Source organism: Ceratotherium simum, chromosome 29, assembly GCF_057802395.1.
Source record: "Ceratotherium simum simum isolate JZ-2026a chromosome 29, ASM5780239v1, whole genome shotgun sequence".
Classification (NCBI taxonomy): domain Eukaryota; kingdom Metazoa; phylum Chordata; class Mammalia; order Perissodactyla; family Rhinocerotidae; genus Ceratotherium; species Ceratotherium simum.
This window is the reverse complement of record NC_141928.1, coordinates 36,575,931-36,599,625: the sequence shown is the minus strand read 5'-3', so window position 1 is coordinate 36,599,625 and position 23,695 is coordinate 36,575,931. Positions and strand designations below refer to the sequence as shown.

The window sequence follows — 23,695 nt, the reverse complement described above, 5'->3', positions numbered from 1 at the left end:
CTTATGGCTTTACTACCAGATTATTATTCACAGCTGGAGGTGAAATCAGTGAACTGGAAGGTAGAGCCAAAAAAATAGGCAAGATGCAACAGAGAAAAACAAAGAGATGAAAATATCAAGACAGGTGAAGAGATATTGATGAAAGAGTGGGTCTAACACATAGCTCTTTAGAGGTTCAGAGGGAGAGGAAGAAGACTAGAGTCAAGGCAATGTTTGAAGAGATAATGGATGAGACAGAACTGCTGAAAGACACATGCATTTTAAAGGGGCTGAAAAGTCCTGCAGAGTATAGAAGAGAAGTCCTTTGAACTTGTTTAATCCGGTATTTCCTATACTGGTTTGACCACGGGACCACTTTAGATGAAATAGCTATTAGCACCTTGTAGACCAAGTCTTTCTCTTTGGGAAACTTCTTTGGGCCTTTGTTGTAGAGATCACCACAGCAACTTGGCTCCACTCTGTCTTCTCCCCTGGGCCCCCACCCCCAATTCCTATAGAATTACGGGCCCAGATAAGGAGATTTGAGGAGCTCTTGCCCCAGGTGTGTTGGCTGGTGATGGAGAATTTCAAGGAGCACCACTACAGATGACTTTTTGACTCCACCAAAGAGATCAGGGGACAGTTCTGGGAATATCAGAAGCAGCTGGAGAAAAGGAAGGTGGGGGGCCCAAGATCCCCCTTCCTCTCCAGGACTAGGGGCCCTGGAAGTTCAGAAGTGGGAGCAGGGCATAGGGAGAACTGAATCCCAGGGAAGGAGGTGGGCCAGGCTTGTGGTTATTGGATGGGGGCTGAGGGACAGAAGGCATTGGAGAAATGAGAACGGAGCCATCTGCTCCTTCAGGGAAGGCGTTCAGTAACTCCTCGTTGGATTTAATGGGTGGGTCAGCTGGTTTCTGTGGGGCCGTGGTCATTGCGATGAACAATGATTCTCCACCTGGTCCTTGGAGACGTGGGATGTGGGTGTTGTTGATTTTATTGGACTAAAGCCCTGATTGTGCTGGGGCAAATGCTCAGCTCGCCCTCTCCTAACCCTCAGAGTCGGCTCCAGTCAGGCCCCTCTCTTGCCTTCTCTGCCACTCCTCTGCCCATCCATGGCCCTTCACACACCCAGGTCAGAGCACACATCAGTCTGGCCATGGCCGTAATTAGCAGAGGATATCATAGGCCAGTGACTTTCTGGTCCTGAATTCAAGACCAGGTCAAAATCCACACTGATTTCTGGATTGTTTGATTGAAGGATGAAAATGCCCAGAAGCTTCATCCAAATCTCGGACACCCTGCACATGTCCAAGAAATGGAGTCTCTATGTCAGGGGGAAGAGGAAAGGCAGGAAGATTTGGACACCGTGATCACAACAGCCAGGGAGAAGCTGGAGGTCAGTGGCGCCATTGACCCCCACGTGCAGGTGCTGAGGGCTGCACTGCCCGCCAGGGAGATGCCCCCATTGACAGCCCACCAGCAGCGCTGAGCACGCCCTCTGCCGGCACCCTGCCCAAAGCAGGGCAGGAAAGCAGACAGGCTTTATAGTGGAGATGGTCATTATTGGCTGTCTTAACTTGCAGTTTTTCATTTCTAAATGAATTGATTACAGAATTACTAATGAGAGCTTTTTTTTTAAGATCCACAGTGGTTTTATTTCGTCTTGAGTGAGTTGTCTAGGTGCATCCCTTGGCCATTTCTGAATCATTTCCTTCAGGCCAAGTTACCTCTTGGGAGAGGCCTCCGGCCGAGGACCAGATGCCAGTTAACTGGGACACAGTTGGCACACGGCTTTGGTCCTCTCTCCCCTGCTGGCTCCGCAGATCCTCCCTCAGCCTGCCTTTGGAGGCCGCTTCCTCCCCTTCCAGCACCAGGCTCCTCCTGTTTCCTCCAGGAGTTCACCAGGAAGTCCAGTCAGTTTTTCATAGCCAGCCTGGCCACCTTCACCGAGAAGTTCCTGCTGCAGTTGGATGAAGTGCTGACCATCGACGATGTCCAGGCTGCAAGTAAGTGGCACCAGTGGCCTTGTGCCCTGGCCCCAGGGGGTTGGTGAGGCACAGGGTGATGGGCCTGGGGGGGGTCTGCTTTTCCCCAACTGCCCAACTCCACCGGAGTGAGAACAAATTCTCCACTGAGGGGATGGATGATTTTTTGTTCATTTTCATTAAAAGTAACTCTTTTTTTTAGTAAAAAAGCAAATCCCAAATGGGTCAAAGATTATTTGTAAAAAGTGAAACCTTAATAGTCCGTATTTTCATAATCGTGGGGGAGGGACAGCTTTCCCAATTATGAGATGAGAGCCAGAAGCCGTAAAGGAAACAGCTGGCGCTTCTCTGTGGCCAAAACAAAAACAAGGAAACGTGTCAAAAGATGGAGAGTCAAACCACAAACTGGAACAATATTCCTATTAACCTCTAGGTCAGAGAAAGGCCTAAGGTCCCTGTGGTACAGAGAACTCTAACAGGTCAGATTTGTAAAAGGAGACAGAGGACAAACACGTGCACGAAAGAGAAGCCGTGCACGTGGCCAGTAGATGTCAAAGATGCTCCACTTCACTGATGGTGGAAAAGGCGAAGGTAAACGCTCAGATGTAGTTTTTCACCAACAGCCTTGCAAGGCTTCTAAGTTTAGTGACAACCAGCGCTGGTGAGGAGGCCCAGGTGTGGCGGAGACCCTTGGAGAAGTGCACGTGATAGCGTCTCCTGGAGACCCCGCTGTCAGGACCTGTCAGGATCCTGAGTGTGTGCACCTCTGACCTGGGTTCTAACCTAGAGTGTATCAGACAGAAATACCTGCACCATTTTTCACAGGTCGATTTTCAAGCATATTCACAGCACTGTTGGAAGTGGCAAAGAATTGGAAACAACTGTAATATCCATGTGTTGGGGATTGGATAAATAGATTATGGTCCAGGGGTACAGGTGAACACTGCGCAGCTGTTAAAGTGGGAGAAGTAGGTCCACATGTGCCAACATGGAGAGGCGTGAGGGAATACCACTACGTGAAGAAACAAGTCCATAGTCAGTGCTTATCCATGACAGCATTGTTTTAAAACCCATGTATAAACATGTGTACTCACATATATGTAAATGAATCTGTGTGAGAGACAGACAGAGAGAGACAGAGAGAATGAGAGAGACAGAGCCTGAGAGACAGGGACGAGACTTGACGATGCTCCCCTCTGGTGGAGTGGGACTGTGAGAGATTCTAAAATCTTTTCTTTTCCCCTGGTAGGTGATGTTTAAACTTTTTATAATGTGCACATTACTTTTAAAACTATACAAAGATTCCAATCATGTATTAAATGTTATCCATTTGTTGCTAATCTATTAAGTAATTAAAATATATTAGTTTTATTTTTAAAAGTTTTTATTACAAGGCAATAAATATTTATTATAGTAAAACAAGAAATTCAATATAAATTATGAAGAAAGTGAGGAACACAGTTCTTCTACCCAGAAATAAGTGCCCTTAGCATTTACTGTCCATCCTCCCAGTCCGTTCGCTTTGGACTCAGGGCCGTGTGTGTCTGAGGGGGCAGTTATAGAGCGTGTGCTCTTTTATAACCTGATTTACCCCTGGGTGGACGTTGGCCACACCAGTCCATCATCCTCTTGAGGATTTTCAGTTACTGGGCACCGTGGTTTACTAAGCATTGTAATTTGCTAATTAGTCCCCTGCTGTTGAGTGTTGGGCCATTTCCAGTTTTTCTCTCCTGTGATTGTGCTGAAGGGAACCTCTGCATCCACATGTCTCTGTTTTGGGGCGACAGACTCCTAGAAGTGGACTTTCTGGGTCAAAATGTGTATGCGTTTTGAGGTTCTGCTGACTTTCCAAGGTTGGAGGTCTCTGTCAAATGTGAGCCTTGTTTGGGAAAGTGGGGTCCACGGAGACACTGGGGTTGAGACTCGAGGGAGAACAGGCAGAGGAGCGGGCGGGGGAGGCAATCTCAGTATCTTGGAGGGAACCGCCGAGCCGGGAAGACCCCCTGCACCAGGCCCAAGGAGGCGTCTCCTGCTCTATAACCTGGGCTTCTGAGCCAAGCAGCCTGGCCCTGCCGTCCACGCAGACCAGGTGCAGGGCAGGGCCACTCCTGCGTGCTCGCTCGCTGCCCGGATGGAGCCCAGTCACATCGAAGGACAGGCCAGCGAGCTGCGCGTCAGAGGGACAGCCTCGAATGTGTTCGTTCCAGGGGTAATTAGTTCAGAACCCATTGGAGCTGGAATAAGCCAAAGAAGCCTCCACAAAGCGTATTCGGGGGCTCATGGAAGCTGTGAGGTGAGAGCACGATGCTTTGGGCTTTGGCGCTGGGAACAGCACCCAAACCACACCTCACATCCTCCAGCAATGACCCCCTGCCCCCGCACTGCCCCCAGCCCACACATCTGGTGCATGCCGCTTCTCTGCATGGGGGATGGGGCCCTGCCTCCCAGTGGAGACTCCAAGTGGAGATTAGGGGAGCGAGCCCTCATTTCTCTCAATGTAAGGTCAGGGGGAGGTCCCCTTGATCTCAGGCTGCGGATGAGGCCACGGTCAGTAACCTGTCTCTTGCCTGCCAGGGATGGAGCCCCTCAGACAGAAAACGTCAATCCTCATCCGGAGGAAACTCGCCGGGCTCTCCTCGGAGGAAGAGAGTGAGACGCCCCTGATTGAACGGGGGAGCAGGTGCGAGCCAGGAGCAGCGAGGAAGACCGTGAATGGCTGTATTTGCTTGGGGGCTGTGCAGTGCAATGGTTAGGGGCCACGAACTGTGAAGTCAGACAGACCGGTGAACCTTGGAAAGGCATGATGTTCTAAGCCTCAGTTTCCTCATCTGTGAAATGGGCATGGCTGCTTACCTTCCACGGTGTTATGAAGAGAAAGTTAGATGACACTGTACTTGGCGTGGCCCTGGCACAAACTAAGAACTCAGCAGGCATCAGTGCACGTGCTGAGGACTCATGAAGGGGCCCACAAAGAAAGGGGGGCACGTTCTCAGGTCGCCGGTGGCACTGTGGACCACCAGCGTCCGTCACGTGTAAGGAGAGCCATCAAAGTGCCTGTCCCCTGTGCCCCAAGTGTGACTGGGAGAAGCAGCAAGGCCGGGATTTGCCCGGCTGAGTTCTCAGCCGTGGCTTTATGGCACAGCAGGAAAAACGGGCCAGGACCGGTGACTGCCGCCTGACTGGCCGACCGATGAGGAAACTGAGGCCAGAGGAGGGAAGCGACCAGAGCTGTGGCCTCCCCTCCCCACGCAGAGCCCGAGACCGTGTATGCGCGTGGGTTTGAACGGTGTGAACACGCGAAAAGGAACCTGAAGAAGCTTAACGCTAAAGCTCACCAGGGTTTCTCTTTAATGAAGACGCTTAAAGCGTGACCTGTTTTTTTAAAGAAATGCTGAGCTTTGCCACCAGGCTTGGAGGGTGACTGTGAATGATGGGGACAAGCCTGCAGGACTTTTACACACATGTTCATTTATAGGAAGTGGCCAGGAATCACACCCACCAAAGTCACCATCCAAAACAAGATTCTCCTCCAGAAAACGTCATCGGTCACCACCATCAGAACCACCCTGGGCCACCAGGCGGCCGTGGAAGCCCGAGACGCTATCTACCTGGTGAGTGGAGAGACAGGCAGGGTGGGTGCGTTCCGGGGAGCGCAGGGCCGCTCGGTTTGGCTGCCTTGGGGAGGAGGGGACTTCCCATCACAGGGTGCCCTGATGTTTGGCCCATGGAGCAGACGACACACGTCAGGGTGCCCCAGGGCGCAGTGTCACACTCAGGACAGTCAGTGTTCTCGGGCACAAGGACGTGAGCCGAGGGTCACGTCCAGTCCCAGTGATAGCGTGGGGCTGATGGCGTGAGCCCTAGAGCTGGGGGAACCCACCTGAGGGACACCCCACTGAGGCTGGGGGTGCAGGTAGGCTTTCTGGAGGAAGAGCTGAGTCAGAGTGAGGGGACAGAGTGGTCAGACGGCGGAGGCCATGGGAGCAGTCGGTGGGACAATTGACAGTTACGAGCACCTGCTGCTGCTCTTCTCAACATGAGGCATCCCACTGAATCCTCCTGACAACCCCATGGGGAAGATAGAGTTGTCCCCGTGTCACTGATGAGGACGCTGAGGTTTAAAGAAATGTGCCCTCCTCTATGCCACTACAGAGTGGCAGAGCCAAGATTTGAACCCGGTGCCTGTTAGACCCCCATGGGGCCCGCCTGAAGAGAAGGCTGCACCCAGGTGCCGCCTGTGGGACCTCGCAGCTCTGAAGATATGTGGACCTTTGGTCCTGGTGCCCAGAGAGAAACCTTGTCCTGCCCAGAGGTAGGCTGACCGCGGTATCAGGAGAGCCCACAGTGCCCAGGGCCGGCCCTTCCCCGGCCACCATGCCAAGCCCCAGGCAGAGGGGGCGGCTCTGCCTGCTGAGTTCAGTGAGGGCTCGAGGCTTGGAGGGCTCAGCCTCCAAGCAAGCCAGGAGCTCTGAGCTCCGCGAGCCCGCAATGCGGGACGGCGATTAGGGAGGAGTGCAGAGTCCAGAGTCCGGTAGACCAGGGTCCTAGTCCCTGCTCAGCCTCTTTCTAGCTGGGTGACCCCAGGCAAGGCTCTGAGCCTCAGTTTCTCCATCTATAAAATAAGCAAACAATCGGACCTGCCTGATCAGTTCTTGGGCAAATTCCATGAGAAATGACTTGTGGAACTCTTGCCCGGGCCTGCAGTAGATTAAAGGCTACCTGCCAGCAGGTTACAGCATTCCTCCAGGGCACAGAGTCCAGAAATCCCTCCTCATGGGGCCTCCTCCTGCTGCCTTGCTCCCAGAAATATTTAGCGTTATTTGAAGAGGAGCTGAAGAAGATCCAGGACGACCACACGTCGCAGGTGAAGGAGGCTCAGCGCTGGAAGGACAGCTGGAAGAGCTCCGTGCACACTGTCCAGGGCCTGTACTTGTGACACCCTCCACTCACCCCAATAAAGGCTCATTTCGTATGGACTCCTTCTCTGTTCATCCATCCCTCCATCCACCCACCCACCCACCCACCCATCCCTCCATCTGTCCACCCATCCACCCACCCACCCACTCATCCGTCCATCCATCCACCCACCCACCCATCCATGTGTCCATCCAGCCATCCACCCACCCACACACCCACCCTCCATCTGTACATCCATCCACCCACCCACCCGTCTGTCCACCCACCCATCCATCCGTCTGTCCATCCACCCACCCACCCATCCATCCGTCTGTCCACCCATCCACCCATGCACCCACCCACCCATCCACCCATCCACCCATCTGTCCACCGATCCACACACCCACCCACCCACCCATCCGTCTGTCCATCCATCCACCCACACACCCACCCATCCGTCTGTCCACCCACCCATCCATCCATCTGTCCATCCATCCGTCCCTGCTCTGTGCCCAGCATGGTAGCTTCATCACTGACCAGGACGCGATGTGGTCCTTCCCCAGGTGTCGATCACTGTCAGTGAGGGAGACTGAGGTGAAAGGGGAGTCCCACGTCGTTAGGAGGGACAGTGGGGAACAGGGATGAGTCACTTAAAATAGAGATTGGTACTTCAAAAGAAGTAACTTCCAGAAGGCACGCTTGGCACATCATCTTGGGAAGTGAAGTAATTAAAACTTATGGGAAAGAGTGTATTTTATTTTTTATTTATTTATTTTTTTCTTTTTTTGTGAGGAAGACTAGACCTGAGCTAACATCTGCCAATCCTCCTCTTTTTGCTGAGGAAGACTTGCCCCGGGCTAACATCCATGCCCATCTTCCTCTACTTTATATGGGACGCCGCCACAGCATGGCTTAGACAAGTGATGCGTCGGTGCGCCCCAGGATCTGAACCTGCGAACCCCAGGCCACCGAAGTGGAGCACGAGCACTTAACTGCTTGCGCCACCGGGCTGGCCCCCAAAGAAAGAGTGTATTTTACATTTCACAAAATGTGGTTTATAATTGCAGCTATGCGCTAGTTCCTAGAACCAATAAAGAATTAATCCAGTGTTGATTGGCTATCTGTCTGGCAATTTGCCTGAGCAAATTATAGCATTTTGGCAAAAACCTTCTAGGCGTCCTTAATTTTCCTAAGGGCCTCTTTAATACTGTGAGGCTCAGCTCATTCTCTTTGGAAAACTCCGTCTTGCCGTCTTCCTTGTCAGTTGTCTCTTCTTTGATTAGGTGGCCTGACCATGCCAGGTCTCTCTTGTCAGTCGCTTTCTGTGTCACTTGGAGAGGCTGCTTACCTTCCTTCCTGGACTCGTGAACATGCTTTGCTTTTTGACTTTGCATCAGTTTCCACTTTCACATGCTTTACCTCTTGCCGTGACTCAGTGAGGTAGGCTTTTGCCCCCACTTTACAGGTGTGGAAACTCAAGTCCAGAGAGTTGAGACCACCTGCTCAAATCACACAGCCGGTGTAGAACCTCAGCAGAGTTTCAGGTTCCCCGAAGTCAGACAAGGGCTTGGGGGCGAGTCGCTTGTTTTGGAGGTGATCCCAAGAAGCACCAGTGAGGACGTGGGGAAAGGGAACCTGGAAGGAGAGGAGCCGCTGAAGGGGCTGTGAGGAGTGGCCGCTGCCGTGGGTGACCAGGCTCAGTCCCGCTGGAAAACGGCCTCCCGCCTGGCCCGACCCTGTCTGTGCTGGAGGAGGTTGCCCCGGCATTAACACTCCCACACTGCCCGCTTGTGCCAGCTTGCAGGACGGGACCTCCCGTGGTGCCAGGGAGAGCCCTCAGGCAGGGGCGTTCCCAGGGGATGCTGTCGGCCTGCTGGAGACCAGCTCCCCAGCTGCCGGTGAACACGGGTGGCCGAGGGGATATGAGCGCAGCATCAGCAGCGTCACCACCCCGGGTTTCCCGAATCCAAAGGCGGGCCCTTGCCACGCCACTCTGCCGTGCCGCCCTCTCTCCTCAACGCAGCAAGTCACATCTGCACGGCCCCTCCCAGCTTGCAGCGAGCTCTGCAGGTACGCGATCTAATCCAGTCCCGCCGGGGAGGGGGTGGTGGTCACCTCTTCTGTAAATAAGGAAGCCGAAACTCACAGAAATGAAGAAATCTCCAAAGTCAGTCAGTGGGACAGTGATGCAGCCGTGGTTCCTGCCCAGCTCTGGCTGCCCCGTCGGTGCGTCTGCCCCCGAAACTCCGCCTGGAGTAAGTGCACGCAGGTACTTTGTAAGTAGGAAAGCACCCAACAGAACAAGGGGTGCTACCTCTCCCCTCTGCCACCCCTGGAGTCTCTGCACCTGTCACACCCTCCTGCCAGGCACTGGGCAGCACAGACAGCAGGATGCAGACCTGGGCGCAGGACAGCCTGTGGTCAGTCACTCTCCACCTCCGTCTGGACAAAGTCCTAGTGGGTGCGGGAGGCTGGAGGAAGCAGGCTTCCAGTGAGGGGGCACCTGGTGAGATCACCTGAGAGCCTGGCCCAGCTCAGAGCAGCTGGCTGTGGTGGGGTCACCAGCTGGCGTGGCCAGACCCTGAGAACGGGGTAGGAGTCATCCACTAACTGCCATTAGTGTGGGCCGGGGGCTTGTGGGCAAAGCTCACTTCGTCAGGAGCCTCAGGAGATGGTTCCCCCATGTTTCAGAGGGGAAATCAAGGCACCAAGATCCCTCTTGGCCAGTAAGCAGCAGAGCTGGGGTTAAAGCCACGTGTGTCTGGTCCAAAGGCACAAGGCTTTTCCCCGTGTCCTGCACCTTCCCCTCCCCTCGGCTGGCGCAGCCTCCCCGCTAGGGGCACGGAGCCCCATGCGCAGACGTCAGGGGCCCAGGAGGCACCTGCACAGTTGCCCTGGGAGACCTTACTCTCCCTCCTGGCCTCTCTGCCCCACGCCAGGCACATCCTGTCCTCCTTCCCTGGGCCCCACCCTGCATCGCCTGCCCCCTGGCCTGTCCCTGACCTGCCCCCTGGCCTGTTCCATCTTCTGTTCCCTGACCTGTCCCCTGGCCTGCGCCCCTTTGACTCCAGCGCAGCTCACTGCTCCACATCTTAAGGTGGTTTGGTACCTGCCTTCCGGGCCCCCCTTGAGGCTGAGGGGGACGTAAGGACTGGGACAGGTAGATACTGGGGGCCCACCACAGTCCAGACAGAGCCTACAAATGGTGGCAGTGCCAGGGAACAGAAGGAGCCGCAGAATTGGGAGGCCTGGGCCATCCCTTCAGTGCCATGTGACCCTCTGAGCCCATTCCCTCAGCTGTCCAGTGAGGATGCAAACCCCACTCTGCTGGCCGCTGCACCCAGTGAGGCCCTGCTGGGTTAGCTTTTCTCTCTTTCTTTTCTCTGTCTTACCTCTGGATCTGGGGAAGCAAGCACGCGTGTTTTGAGCTGCCCTATGTAGAGGCCCACAGAGGAGAGAACTGAGGGAGTGTCCAGGCCAACAGACAGAAAGGAACTCGGGCTCTGAGTCCAAACTGAATCTTGACAACACCCACGTGAGGGAGCTTGGGAGCAGATACTCCCACAGTTGAGCCTCAGTGGAGACCGCAGCCCCAGCTTCAGCGAGACCTTGAGGCAGAGGCCCCCAGCTAAGCTGTGCCCAGACTCCTGGTCTACACAAACTGTGAGATTCAATATTTGTACTCCTACGAAGGTGCTAAATTTTGGCGCGATGTTGTCAGAGAGGAACAGATAACTAACTTGGTCTGCTAGTCCCCAGGATCTGGTCCTCCTCCCTTCTCCCAGGCTCCCTCCAGCCACACAGCCACCCTCCTCTGGCCAAACTCACTTCTGCCTGCCAGTCTCTGCACCAGTGGTGGCTTCTCCCGACACACCGTTCCCAGGCTGGTGCAGGGCTCATCATCCCAGCAAATGTCACTCAGTGAGGCTTTCAGCCCAGCCCTCCCCCACAGCCCTCTTCTTTATTTTAGGCACAGCACTTGCTCTTTTCTTTCCCGTCTTTGCGCCCGTGCTTTCGTCCATCTGCCGTCCAGACCGTGAGCTCCTGGCGGGCAGGGGCCGCTCCGTCCTGTTCAGCCCCGCACTTGGCCGCCAGGGCACTGGCTCAGGCGAGTGCTTGGCGCATAGCTGGTGAGTGAATAAATGGGAGGACCTCAGAGCCCCTTTCCCGATTCTGACCAGCTCAGTCTGCGGAGACGAACGCCAGTAACAGGAGGCACAGGTTGGTTCCGAGGCGGGGACAGCCAGAACGACCTCCGCACGACTCTCCTGCCCCAGGCGCTCCACCCAAGCTCAGGGGGCCCCGCCGACACTAGAGACTGCCGCCCCCTGGTGGCCAGGACTAGCACTGCAGCCCAGGCAGGAACACCACAAACAACACAGCCACCTTCATTTGTGTGACCTCAAGGCAGTGGCTGTCCAGAGTCCCAGATGAGCAAAGGAGCAGGACCTGCAGGCTTCCAGGGCTGTGTGAGGGACCTTGGAAGCCTCTCTTGCCCCCCTCTTTCTGTCCACCCTGGGGTGTCCTCTTCATTCGTGAGGCATCGTCACCTCAGCCAGGACAGTGATGCCCCCTACTTCCAAATGAGGACCCTGAGGATCTAACAAGAGGTGGTCTTGTCACTGGACCCTGGACTCGGTGTACAATGCTCTGGCATGTTCTTCCTGATCACAAGTCCTCATCCACCCCAGCCTGCAAGCTCCATCAAAACAAGTTGGGGTGTCGGAGTGGAGTGTCTTAGGTGTGCCTGGGTGCAGAAGGCTCCCTAACACAGGCAGGCACTGGGGGACACCATGCGCGACAGCCAGGCTTCGTGTCCATGGCCAGGTGCACACGAGGGGTCCTGTGGGAGACCCAAGAAGAGTGCATATACGTGAGCCCTCATGTTGCTGTGTATGCGCGTGCAACGCACCAGCAGCTCCGCACATGAGGTTAGTCTCCTGCAACCAGCTCCATGAGCCCCACAGCTGCTGGGGATTGGGTCACATGTTCACCCCTAAACCCAGGAAGTGGTGTCAGTCTCATTTAACCACTAGGATTGAGGGTGGGGAAGGGGCAGTTCCCCAAAGGAAAACTGATGTACTGTTCCCAATAGAAGAGGGCATGGATGGCGACCAGGCAAAAGCACCAGATCTCAGAGTCACACAAGCCACCTCCACACCTGCCTCCACCACTGTGCACAAAGGGATATGTCCCAGAGAAGGGATCTGTCTCATCCAATCTGTCATCGATGGAGAACCAAGGTGAACAGACACTCTGTTCAGAACAGTCATCCAAGGTCACAGAGTGATTCAATGGCAAAGCTCACACTTTGGTCTGGATTAAATTTGGCTACACATAGTAGAAACCCCCAAATAATGGTGGCATAAACAAGAGAGAGATTTATATCTTTCTCATATAAAAGAACCCTAGAGGCAGGCGGGCCTTACTAATCCTGGACTGCTCATCACAGAAGATCGTGGATCATCTGTCCTTCTGCCCCAGCAGCTTAGTGTGCGGTTTCCATCATCAAGGCTGTCCGTGGTCCAGGATGGCTGCTGGGGCTCTGGCCTGGACCAGCCCGCATGTCTGCATTTCAGATGGCAGGCAGGAAAAAACAATGAGGGCAAAGCGGGCCCTCCCAGCTGTGTGGGTTCCATCTGACCAGCCTCCCCAAAGTCCCACACCATGGGACTGGTCACACGTCACTGGCCTGAACTTTCTCTGGTCATTCTTAGCTGCAAGAGAGGTTAGGAACTCTCGTCTTTCAGTTTGGTGAATTGTTGCCTTAATTAAAACTGTCTCTGTTTTTAAGCAAAGGGAGAACGAAAACTGTGGAAACCACCAGTGTTCTTTCCCTACACAGAACTTCAAGGACTAAGCTTTGTAAGAAACTGCCAAACTGTCTTCCAAAATGGCTATACCATTTTTGTGTTCTCCCCAGCCATGTTGTTCTACACCCCCGTCAGCATTTGAAGTTGTCAGCTTTGTGCATTTAGCCCTCCTGTTAGGTGCATGGGGGGAGCTCGTTGTTTTTTTTTGCAATTCCCTGATGACATATGATGTTGAACATCTTTTCATCTGCTTATTGCCATCTGCTTATCTTCTTAGATGAGATAACTGTTCAGATCTTTTGCTCATTTTTTTTAACTTTACAAACTCTGTGTTGTCTTTACTGCTTGCGCTTTCACACAATTAACTATTCATGTATTATTTTGTAGTTACTCAAAGTTTTACCCAATCTAAGCCTAAGGAATATATTGCTCATTTTTTAATTGTTTGTTTGAGTTTTTGTTTCTCGAGTTTGTGAGAGTGTTTTGTTTGTGAGAACTTGTTTGTTGAGATATTGTTGAGTTTTAGGAATTCTTTGTATGTTCTGGATATGCTTATGTGCCGTCTTTATACCTTCTTTGCTGAAGTGTCTGTTCAGATCTTTTGCCCATTTTTAAATTGGATGATTAATTTCTTGTTTTCTTATTGTTGAGTTTGAAGAGTTCTTTCTATATTTTGGATATCAGTACTTTATCAGATAAGTGTTTTGCAAATATCTTCTCCTGGTCTGTGGCTTTTCTTTTCATTCTCCTGACAATATCTTTTGCAGAGCAGAAGTTTTTAATTTCAACAAAGTTCAGTTTATAAATTCTTTTTTTCATGGATCATGCTTTTGGTGTTTTATCTAAAAAGTGACTGACAAACCCAAGGTCACCTAGATTTTCTTCCATGTTATCTTCTAGAAGTTTCTTAAAAATTTTTTTAAAAATTATTTTATTGAGGTCATAAAGGTTTATAACATTGTGAACTTTCAGATGTACATTATTATTTATCAGTTTCTGTATAGACTGCATTATGCTCACCACTAATAGTCTAATTTTTTTGGGGGGGGGGAGGAAGATTCACCCTGAGCTAACATCTGTTGACAAATTTTCCTCTTTCTTTTTTTTTTTGTTTGAGGAAGATTAGCCCCGAGCTAACATCTGAGCCAATCCTCCTCCACTTTGTATGTGGGATGCCTCCACAGCATGGCTGATGAGTGGAGTAGGTCCACAACCAGGATTCAAACCCGTGGATCCAGGCCACCGAAGCGAAACATGCAGAACTTTAACCACTTGGCCACAGGGCCAGCCCAACACCACCAATAGTCTAATTTTTATCTGTAATCATATATATGTGCCTCTTTTACCCTTTCACCCACCCCCAACCCGCTTCCCCTCTGGCAACCACTAATCTGTTCTATTGTCCCTGTGTTTGTTTATCCTCCACATGTGAGGGAAATCACGTGGTGTTTGTCTTTCTCTGCCTGGCTTATTTCACTTAACATAATGCCCTCAAGGTCCATCCATTTTGCTGCGAATGGGACAATTTCATCTTTTTTATGGCTGAGTAGTATTCCATTGTATATATACCACATCTTTTTTATCCATTCATCAGTTGATGGGCACTTGGGTTGCTTCCACGTCTTGGTTATTGTGAAATATGCTGCAATGAACATAGGGGTGCGTAAGTAACTTTGAATTGTTGATTTCAAGTTCTTTGGATAAATACACAATAGTGGGATAGCTGGATCATATGGTATTTCTATTTTTAATTTTTTGAGAAATCTCCATACTGTTTTCAATAGTGGCTGCACCAGTTTGCATTCCCACCAGCAATGTAACATTTGTCATTTTTTGTCTTGGTGATTATAGCCATTCTAACAGGTGTAAAGTGATATTTCATTGTAGTTTTGATTTACATTTCCCTAATGATTAGCGATGTTGAACAAAGACTTTTCATGTGCCTGTTGACCATCTGTATATCTTCTTTGGAAAAATGTCTGGGGGCCAGCCCCGTGGCTTAGCGGTTAAGTACACGCTCTCCGCTACTGGCGGCCTGGGTTTGGATCCTGGGTGTGCACTGGACACACTGCTTGTCTGGCCATGCTGAGGTGGCGTCCCACATACAGCAACTAGAAGGATGTGCAACTATGACATACAACTATGTACTGGGGCATTGGGGAAAAAAAAATGAGGAGGATTGGCAATAGATGTTAGCTCAGGGCCAGTCTTCCTCAGCAAAAAGAGGAGGATTAGCATGGATGTTAGCTCAGGGCTGATCTTCCTCACAAAAAAAAAGTAAAAAAGAAACGAAAAATTATCTGTTCATATCGTCTGCCCAGTATTTGATTGGGTTGTTTGTTTTTTTGTTGTTGAGTGCATGAGTTCTTTATATATTTTGGAAATTAACCTCTTGTCAGATATGTGATTTGCAAATATTTTCTCCCAGTTGCTGGATTGTCTTTTCATTTTGTTCCTGGTTTCCTTTGCCTTGCAGAAGCTCTTTAGTCTGATGTAGTCTCATTTGTTTATTTTTTCTTTTGTTTCCCGTGCCTGAGTAGACATAGTATTCAAAAAGATGCTGCTAAAATGGATGTCAAACAGTGTACTGCCTATACATTCTTCTAGGAGTTTTATGGTTTTAGGTCTTACCTTCAATCTTTGATCCATTTTGAGTTAATTTTTGTGTATGGTGTAAGATAGTGGTCTACTTTCATTCTTTTGCAGTTTCATTGTCCAGTTTTCCCAACACGATTTATTGAAGAGACTTTCCTTTCTCCATTGTATGTTCTTGGCTCCTTAGTTGAAGTTTAGCTGTCCATAGATGTGTGGTTTTATTTCTAGGCTTTCAATTCTGTTCCATTGATCTGTGTGTCTGTTTTGTGCCAGTACCATACTGTTTTGATTACTATAGCTTTGTAGTATATATATATTTTTGTGTGTGTGAGGAAGATCGGCCCTGAGCTAACATCTGCCAATCCTCTTCTTTTTGCTGAGGAAGATTGGCCCTGGGCTAACATCCGTGCCCATCTTCCTCCACTTTACGTGGGACGCCGCCACAGCATGGCTTGACAAGCGGTGCGTTGGTGCGCGCCCGTGATCCGAACCGGCGAACGCCGGGCTGCCACAGCAGAGCGCACGCACTTAACTGCTTGCGCCACCAGGCCGGCCCCGTGTAGTATACTTTTAAGTCAGGCATTGTGATGCTTCCAGCTTCATTCTTTTTTCTCAGGATTGCCTTCACTATTCGGGGTCTTTTGTGGCTCCATATGAATTTTAGTTTGTTCTATTTCCATGAAGAATGTCATTGGGATTCTGATTGGGATTGCACTGAATCTGTAGATTGCTTTAGGTAATATGGACATTTTAACTATGTTTATTCTTCCAATCCATGTACATGGAATATCTTTCCATTTCTTTATGTTGTCTTTGATTTCTTTCAATAATGTCTTATAGTTTTCATTGTATAGGTCTTTCACCTCCTTGGTTAAATTTATTCCTAGATATTTTATTCTTTTTGTTGAGATTGTAAATGGGTTGTATTCTTGAGTTCTCTTTCTGTTAGTTCATTATTAAGGTACAGAAATGCAACTGATTTTTGTAAGTTGATTTTGTACCCTGCAACTTTGCTGTAGTTGTTGATTATTTCTAATAGTTTTCTGATGGATTCTTTAGGGTTTTCTATATGTAAAATCATGTCGTCTGAAAACAGCAAGAGTTTCACTTCTTCCCTTCCAATTTGGATACTTTTTATTTCTTTTTCTTGCCTAATTGCTCTGGCCAAAACCTCCAGTACTATGTTGAATAAGAGTGGCAAGAGTGGGCACCCTTATCTTCTTCCTGTTCTCAGAGGGATGGCTTTCAATTTTTCCCCATTGAGTATGATGTTGGCTGTGGGTTTGTCATATACGGCCTTTATTATGTTGAGGTACTTTCCTTCTATACCCATGTTATTGAGAGTTTTTATCATAAATGGAGGTTGGATCTTGTCAAATGCTTCCTCTGTGTCTATTGAGATGATCCTGTGGTTTTTATTCCTCATTTTGTTAATGTGCTGTGTCACATGGATTGATTTGAGGATGTTGAACCATCCCTGCATCCCTGGTATAAATCCCACTTGGTCATGCTGTATGACCCTTTTACTATATTGCTGTATTTTTTTTTTGCCAATATTTTGTTGAGGATTTTTGCATCTATGTTCTTCAGCGATATTGGCCTGTAATTTTCCTTATTTGTGTTGTCCTTGTCTGGTTTTGGGATCAGGGTGATGTTGGCCTCATAGAATGAGTTAGGAAGCATTCCATCTTCCTCAATTTTTTGGAATAGCTTGAGAAGGATAGGTATTAAATCTTAGAATGTTCGGTAGAATTCTCCAGAGAAACCATCTGGTCCTGGACTTTGTTTTTTAGGAAGTTTTTGCTTACTGTTTCAATCTCTTTACTTGTGATTTGTCTACTCAGATTCTCTCTTTTTTCTTGATTCAGTTTTGTATGAGTCTAAGAATTTATCCATTTCTTCTGGGTTATCCAATTTGTGGGCATACAGTTTTTCATACTATTCTCCTATAATCCTTTGTATTTCTGTGGTATCTGTTGTAATTTCTCCTCTTTCATTTCTAATTCTATTTATTTGAGACTTCTCTCTTTTTTTCTTAGTGAGTCTGGCTAAGGGTTTGTCAATTTTGTTTATCTTCTCAAAGACCCAGCTCTTAGTTTCATTGATCTTTTCTATTATTTTTTGGTTTCAATTTCATTTATTTCTGCTCTAATTTTTATTATTTCCCTGCTTCTGATGATTTTGGGCTTTGTTCTTCTTTTTCTAATCCTTTTAGGTGTAGTTTAAGATTGCTTATTTGAGATTCTTCTTTGTTGAGCTTGGCTTGTAATGCTATGAATTTCTCTCTTAGAACTGCTTTTGGTGCATCCCCTACGAACTGGTATGATGTATTTTCATTTTCATTTGTCTCCAGATATTTTTTGATTTCTCCTTTGATTTCTTCATTGATCCAATGGTTGTGAGTAGCATGTTGTTTAGTCTCCACATATTTTTGACTTTCCCAGCTTTTTTCTTGTAGTTAATTCCCAGTTTCATGGCCTTATGGTAGGAAAAGATACTTGATATGATTTCAGTCTTCTTAAATTTCTTGAGGTTTGCCTTGCTTCCCAACACATGGTCTATCTTTGAGAATGTTCCATGTGCACTTGAGAAGAATGTGTATTGTGCTGTTTTTGGATGGAATGTTCTATATATATCTATTAAGTCCATCTGGTGTAATTTTTCATTTAATTCCACTATTTCCTTGTTGACTTTCTGTCTGGATGTAAGTGGGGTGTTGAGGTCCCCTACTATTATTGCGTTGCTGTTAATTTCTCCCGTTAGATCTGTTAATAGTTGCTTTATGTATTTAGGTGCATATATATTTATAAGTGTTATGTCCTCTTGGTGGAATGTCCCTTTTATCATTACATACTGCCCCTCTTTGTCTCTCATTGCCTGTTTTATCTTGAGGTCTGCTTTGTCTGATATAAATATGGCAACATCTCCTTTTTGTTTGCCATTAGCTTGGAGTATCGTCTTCCATCCCTTCACTCTGAGCCTGTGTTTGTCTTTAGAGCTGAGATGTGTTTCCTGGAGACAGCATAGTGTTGGATCTTGTTTTTTAATCCATCCAGCCACTCTATGTCTTTTGATTGGAGAAATCAATCCATTTACTTTTATAATGATTATTGATATACAAGGGCTTAATTCTGCCATTTTGTCTCTTATTTTCCGGTTGTTCTGTATTTCCCTTGTTTCTTGTCCCATGAATTTCTGACTGCCACTTCACTTTTGGTGGTTTTCTATGATGGTTTTCTCAGTTTTCTCTTTATTTATGATTTGTGTCTCTGTTTTGATTTTTTTGTTTAGTGGTTACCGTGAGGTTTGTACAAAAGATCTCGTAGATGAGATGGTCCATTTTCTGATAGCCTCTTATCTCCATTGGCCTAAGCAGGTTTCATCCCTTTCCTCCTCTCCATCTAAGTTATTGTTGTCACAAATTATTCCATTTTGTGTTGTGAGTTTTGATTAAAATGAAGTGTTTATAATTATTTTTGATGCTTTCCTTGCCTTTATCTTTAATGTTATAATTGAACCCATTCTGATAGAGAGCTGCAATTTTCTGATGTTGTCTATCTATTTATCTCCTTGCTCAAGGCTTTTCCTTTTTGTTTCAGGTGTGAGGGCATTCTTGATCATTTCTTGTGTGTCAGGGGGTCTTGTGGCTATGAACTCTCTCAGCTTTTGTTTATCTGGGGAAGTTTTTATTTCTCCATCATATCTGAAGGATAGTTTTGCTGGATAGAGTATTCTTGGCTGAAAATTTTTGTCTTTCAGAGTTTTGAATATATGATTCCACTCTCTCCTGGCCTGTAAAGTTTCTGCTGAGAAGTCTGCTGAAAACCTGACAGAAGTTCCTTTGTAGATTATTCTCTTCTGTTTTACTGCTCTTAACATTTTTTCTTTGTCATGGACTTTTGCAAGTTTTACTAATATATGCTTTGGGGAACTCTTTTTGCATTGATGTAATTAGCAGTTCTATTGGCTTAGTTTACTTGTAATTCCAGTTCCTTCCCCAGGTTTGGGGATTTCTCAGCTATTGTTTCTTTTAACAAGCTCTGCTCCTCTCTCCCTTTCTTCCCCCTCTGGAATACCTATAATCCTTATGTTGCATTTCCTAATTGAGTCAGATATTTCTTGGAGAATTTCTTCATTTCTTTTAAGTCTTAGTTCTCTCTCCTCCTTCACCTGAAGCATTTCTATATTTCTGTCCTCCATAATGTCAGCTCTGTTTTTTAAGGTTTCTATATTTTTTTTTGTCTCACTCATTGTGTTCTTCATCTCCAGCATTTCTGTTTGTTTTTTTTTAAAGTTTCAATCTCTTTTGTGACGAATTCCTTCTGCTCATTAATTTTATTCCTAGGTTCATTGACCTGTCTTTCTGAGTTTTCTTGTAACTCACTGAGTTTCTTTATGATAACTATTTTGAATTCTCTGTCATTTAGATTTTTAATTTCTGTGACTTCTGGATTGGTTTCTGGAGATTTGTCATTTTCCATCTGATCTGGAGTGTTAATGTATTTCTTCATGGTGTCTGATGAAGTGGACCTTTGCTGGTGCATAGTGCTGGTATCTGGTTGTAGATTCCACCTTCCACCACTTGGTGGGGATAAAGAGCTGTGTTTTCTGAACCCACCATGTCTGCTGGAAGTTGTGCCAATCCGCTGGAAGCTGTGCCCACAGAGCCCATCTGTGTCTGCTGCTGGGCACCCACTGCTCAGGCACAGGCATTCTGGCGTGGTTCCGCTGCCCTGGCCAACCAGCCGAGGTGGTGCACCAGGCCTGAGGGGAGGGGAGGGGTGCCCTCTTTCATGCGTGCAAGCCCACTCTGCACTCACCGGTGGCCCACCTGCGCTGCTGGGCTTGGTGGGGGTGCCCAGGCAGTGGCGGAGCCGCCTCGGTGTGGAGCAGCCCCCTCGGGCCAGGACGCAACCCAAGGACAAAAGTGTTCATGTGGAGGCCCGCCTACTCCCTCACTCCCTCCTAGAGTCACTCATCAGCCACTGCTTGTGGACCTGCAACCTAGATAGCTGCTGCTGGGAGGGGGAGGAGATCCCTTCACTTCATCTGCTTCCCAGGGATCCTGTACCCTGACCTTCAGATGTAAGGCTGCGTGGATCTCTCAAACATCCTATTGTGCTGGGTGGGTATCCTCTGTTGGTTAATGAATATCCTTTTGGTTGTATCTTCAGTGGGAGAGACTAAGGGAACAGTTCACCCCGCCATGATGCTGACATCACTCCCCTAGGAGTTTTATAGTTTTGCATTTTACATCTAGTTCTATGAACCATTTTGAGTTTTTGTGAAAGATCTGTATTGAGGTTCATTTTTTGCATGTGGATGTCCAGTTGTTCCAGGACCATTTATTGAAAATACTATCTTTTCTCCAATAAAGTGCCCTTGCTTCTTTGTTAAAGATCAGTTGACTATATTTGTGTAGTCTATTTCTGGGCTCTCTATTCTGTTCCATTGATCTATTTGTCTATTCTTTCACCAATACCACCCTGTCTTGATTACTATGGTCTTTACAGTAAGTCTTGAAATGGGGTAGTGTCAGTGCTCCAACTTTGTTCTTATCTTTCAATATTGTGTTAGCTATTCTGGGTTTTTTGCCTTTCCTTATAAACTTTAGAATCAGTTTGTTGATATTCACAAATTAACTTGCTGGGATTTTGATTGGGATTGCATTGTATCTATAGATAAAATTGGGAAGAACTGACATCTTGACAATATTGAGTCTTCCTATCCATGAACATGAAAATCTCCGTTTATTTAGCTCTTCTATGGTTTCTTTCATCAGAACTGTAGTTTTCCTCATAAAGATCGTATACGTATTTGTTATATCTCTTTTTCTTTTTAAATCTCAGGTGGCAATAACAAGGTACTCTGGCTGGCTAATAGCGTATATTCTGTGGGGTTAATGCCATTTCTTGATCCATTCAATTCAACACACATTCCTTGGGCACCTGCGTAGTCCTGGCTGTGGGTAGGGAGGGAAAAGGTGAGTCAGAAGCAGCCCTAGCCTCTGCCCTGGAGGAACCCTCATTATGGAAGGAAAAACACAGACTCAGATAAGTCATAATCTTTACCTGTTCTGAGCCCACAGGGCCATATGCCAAGGGTGGTAGTGACCCAGAGGAGGAAGTAACTATCCACGCCCAGGACAGGGCACAGTTGCTTGCCAGAGGAGTTGATATTTCAACTAGACCTGGCAGGGTAAGTAGGAAGTCAACAGGAAGAAAGATAAAGTTATGCGGGGCAGAAGAAAAAGCACAAGTAAATGTGCCAAGTCAGGAGATTGCATGGCCTTTGGGTGGGGATGTTAAAGGGTGGACTCTAGGGAGGGGTATGTGGGGCTAGATCATGAAGGTCCTTGGGTGGGCACCAGCTACTTCTACCTGCAGGCTACCTCAGATGTGAGTCTGTGTGGCATGATGATCATGTACAAGTTGGTGTTGCCTGTCACCCACAACCAGAGCCTGGAGATATTCCAAGCGCTGGGCATCCTAAACTTATAACCATCTAATTTGAATTGATATGAATATAGCTTCAACAGCATACAAAACTCTGCTCCTATACAGCTCACCACTCCCCAACCTTTACGTTGTTGTTGTCACAAATTACACCTTTTATGTTGTGTGGCCATTTACATAGATTTATAATTATTTTTCATGTATTTGTCTATTAAACCATGTAGGAAATAAAAAGAAGAGTTACAAATCAAAAATACAATAATACTGGCTGTTATATTAACCTATGTAGTTACCTTTACTGGAAATCTTTATTTCTTCATATGGCTTCGGGTTGCTGTCTAGTGTCCTCTCATTTCAATCTGAAGCACACCCTTTAGCATTTCTTGTAGGGCAAGTCTACTGGCAACAAACTTCCTCAGCTTTTGTTTACCTGGAAATGTCTTAATTTCTCCTTTATTTTTGAAACATAGTTTTGCCAGATAGAGAATTTTTGCTTGAGTCTTCTTTTTCTTTCAGCATTTTAAATATGTTTTCCCACTGCTGTCTGGCATCCATGATTTCTGATGAGAAATCAGCTGTTAATCTTACTGAGGAGCCCTTTTATGTGATGAATCACTTCTCTCTTCCTACCTTAAAGATTCTCTCTCTGTCTTTGGCTTTTGACAGTTTGATTATTATGTGCCTAGGTGTGGATCTCTTTGAATTTACAGTAGTTGGAGTTTGTTGAGCTTTTTGGATCTATAGATTCATTACTTTAATCAAATTTGCAAAGTTTTCAGCCATTATTCTTAAAATATTCTTTTTGCCCCTTTCTCTCTCTCTTCTCCTTCTGAAATGCTAATAATGTGTGTTGATCCACTTAATGGCATCCCACAGGTCCTTTAGGCCCTGTTCACTTTTCTTCATTCTCTTTTCTTTCTCCTCCTCAGACTGAATAATTTCAGTTATCCTATCTTCAAGTTCACTGATCCTTTCTTCCACCTGCTCATATCTGCTGTGACCCCTCCAATGAGTTTATCATTTCATTTATGCTTCTTAGCTCCAGAATTTCAGTTTGGTTCTTTTTTATAATTTCTATCTCTTTATTAATATTCTCACATTGTTCATATATCATTTTCCTGACTTCCTTTAGTTCTTGGTCAATGGTTTCCTTTATATCACTGAACATATTTAAGACAGTTGATGAATCTTTGACTAATAATTCCAATGTCTGGGCTTTCCCAGAAATGATTTCTGTCAAATTCCTTTTTTCCCGTGAATGGGCCATAGTTTCCCGTTACTCTGTATGTTTTGTAATTCTTTGTTGAGAACTGGATATTTTGAGTAAATCTTACTCTCCCACTCCTCAGGGATTTCTGATTCTTACTTTTTGAGAGGTAGAGCCATCCATTTGTGACTTTACAAACTATTTTTGCAAGGTGTACTTTCTTTATTATCTGTGGTCACTGAAGTTTCTATTCCATTGTCTCTGCAGTCAGCCAGTGATGTGACAAAGATTCTGAAATATCTGGCTCATGAAAGGGGGGAAATATTGTTCTTTAAATCCCCTGGAAGTTGTGTCAGCTATGGGGATTGAAACAATGGCTGCCAACCTCTGTGCTGGCCCTTCAGCAACCAAAAGCAACAATCAGGCAATCAACACTAAGAACACATAACCCAATATTTGGAAGACCAAGGTCCTTATTGCCCATGTTGGCTCCAGCAAGTCACACCAGGAACAAGGGTCATCATCCCTAAGGCTACCTGTCACAGGGATGGCGGGTGGGGAATTGTAGCTATACTATGCAAAGTTTGCTAAAATTCACCAAAATTTACAAACCTTTTCATCAAGCTGTCCCATGAATTCTGCAAGTGTTGTTGGACTGGACTCCAGCCTTCCAAAATAGCTACTTCAGACAGTTACTGCCAGTTCAACACTTGTTTAGGTGGATGGGCTCCTGGAGCTTCCTACTCCACCGTCTTCCATGACATC

General features: G+C 47.3%; 1 protein-coding gene across 2 annotated transcripts; it reads left to right on the top strand.

Annotated features, from left to right (window-relative positions):
* The first annotated feature begins 777 nt into the window (after positions 1-777).
* Positions 778-6,921, top strand: LOC147913259 (coiled-coil domain-containing protein 180-like). 2 transcript variants are annotated; one of them, XM_087419448.1, is made up of 4 exons: positions 778-1,985; positions 4,539-4,644; positions 5,440-5,575; positions 6,769-6,921. In XM_087419448.1, exons 2-4 carry the CDS (start codon positions 4,541-4,543, stop codon positions 6,898-6,900), a joined length of 372 nt encoding a protein of 123 aa, XP_087275574.1. In that variant the 5' UTR covers positions 778-1,985; positions 4,539-4,540; the 3' UTR covers positions 6,901-6,921. The 2 variants fall into 2 exon arrangements, with proteins under 2 accessions (XP_087275574.1, XP_087275575.1); XM_087419449.1 differs by lacking the exon at positions 778-1,985 and adding an exon at positions 3,813-4,257.
* Positions 6,922-23,695: the final 16,774 nt, after the last annotated feature.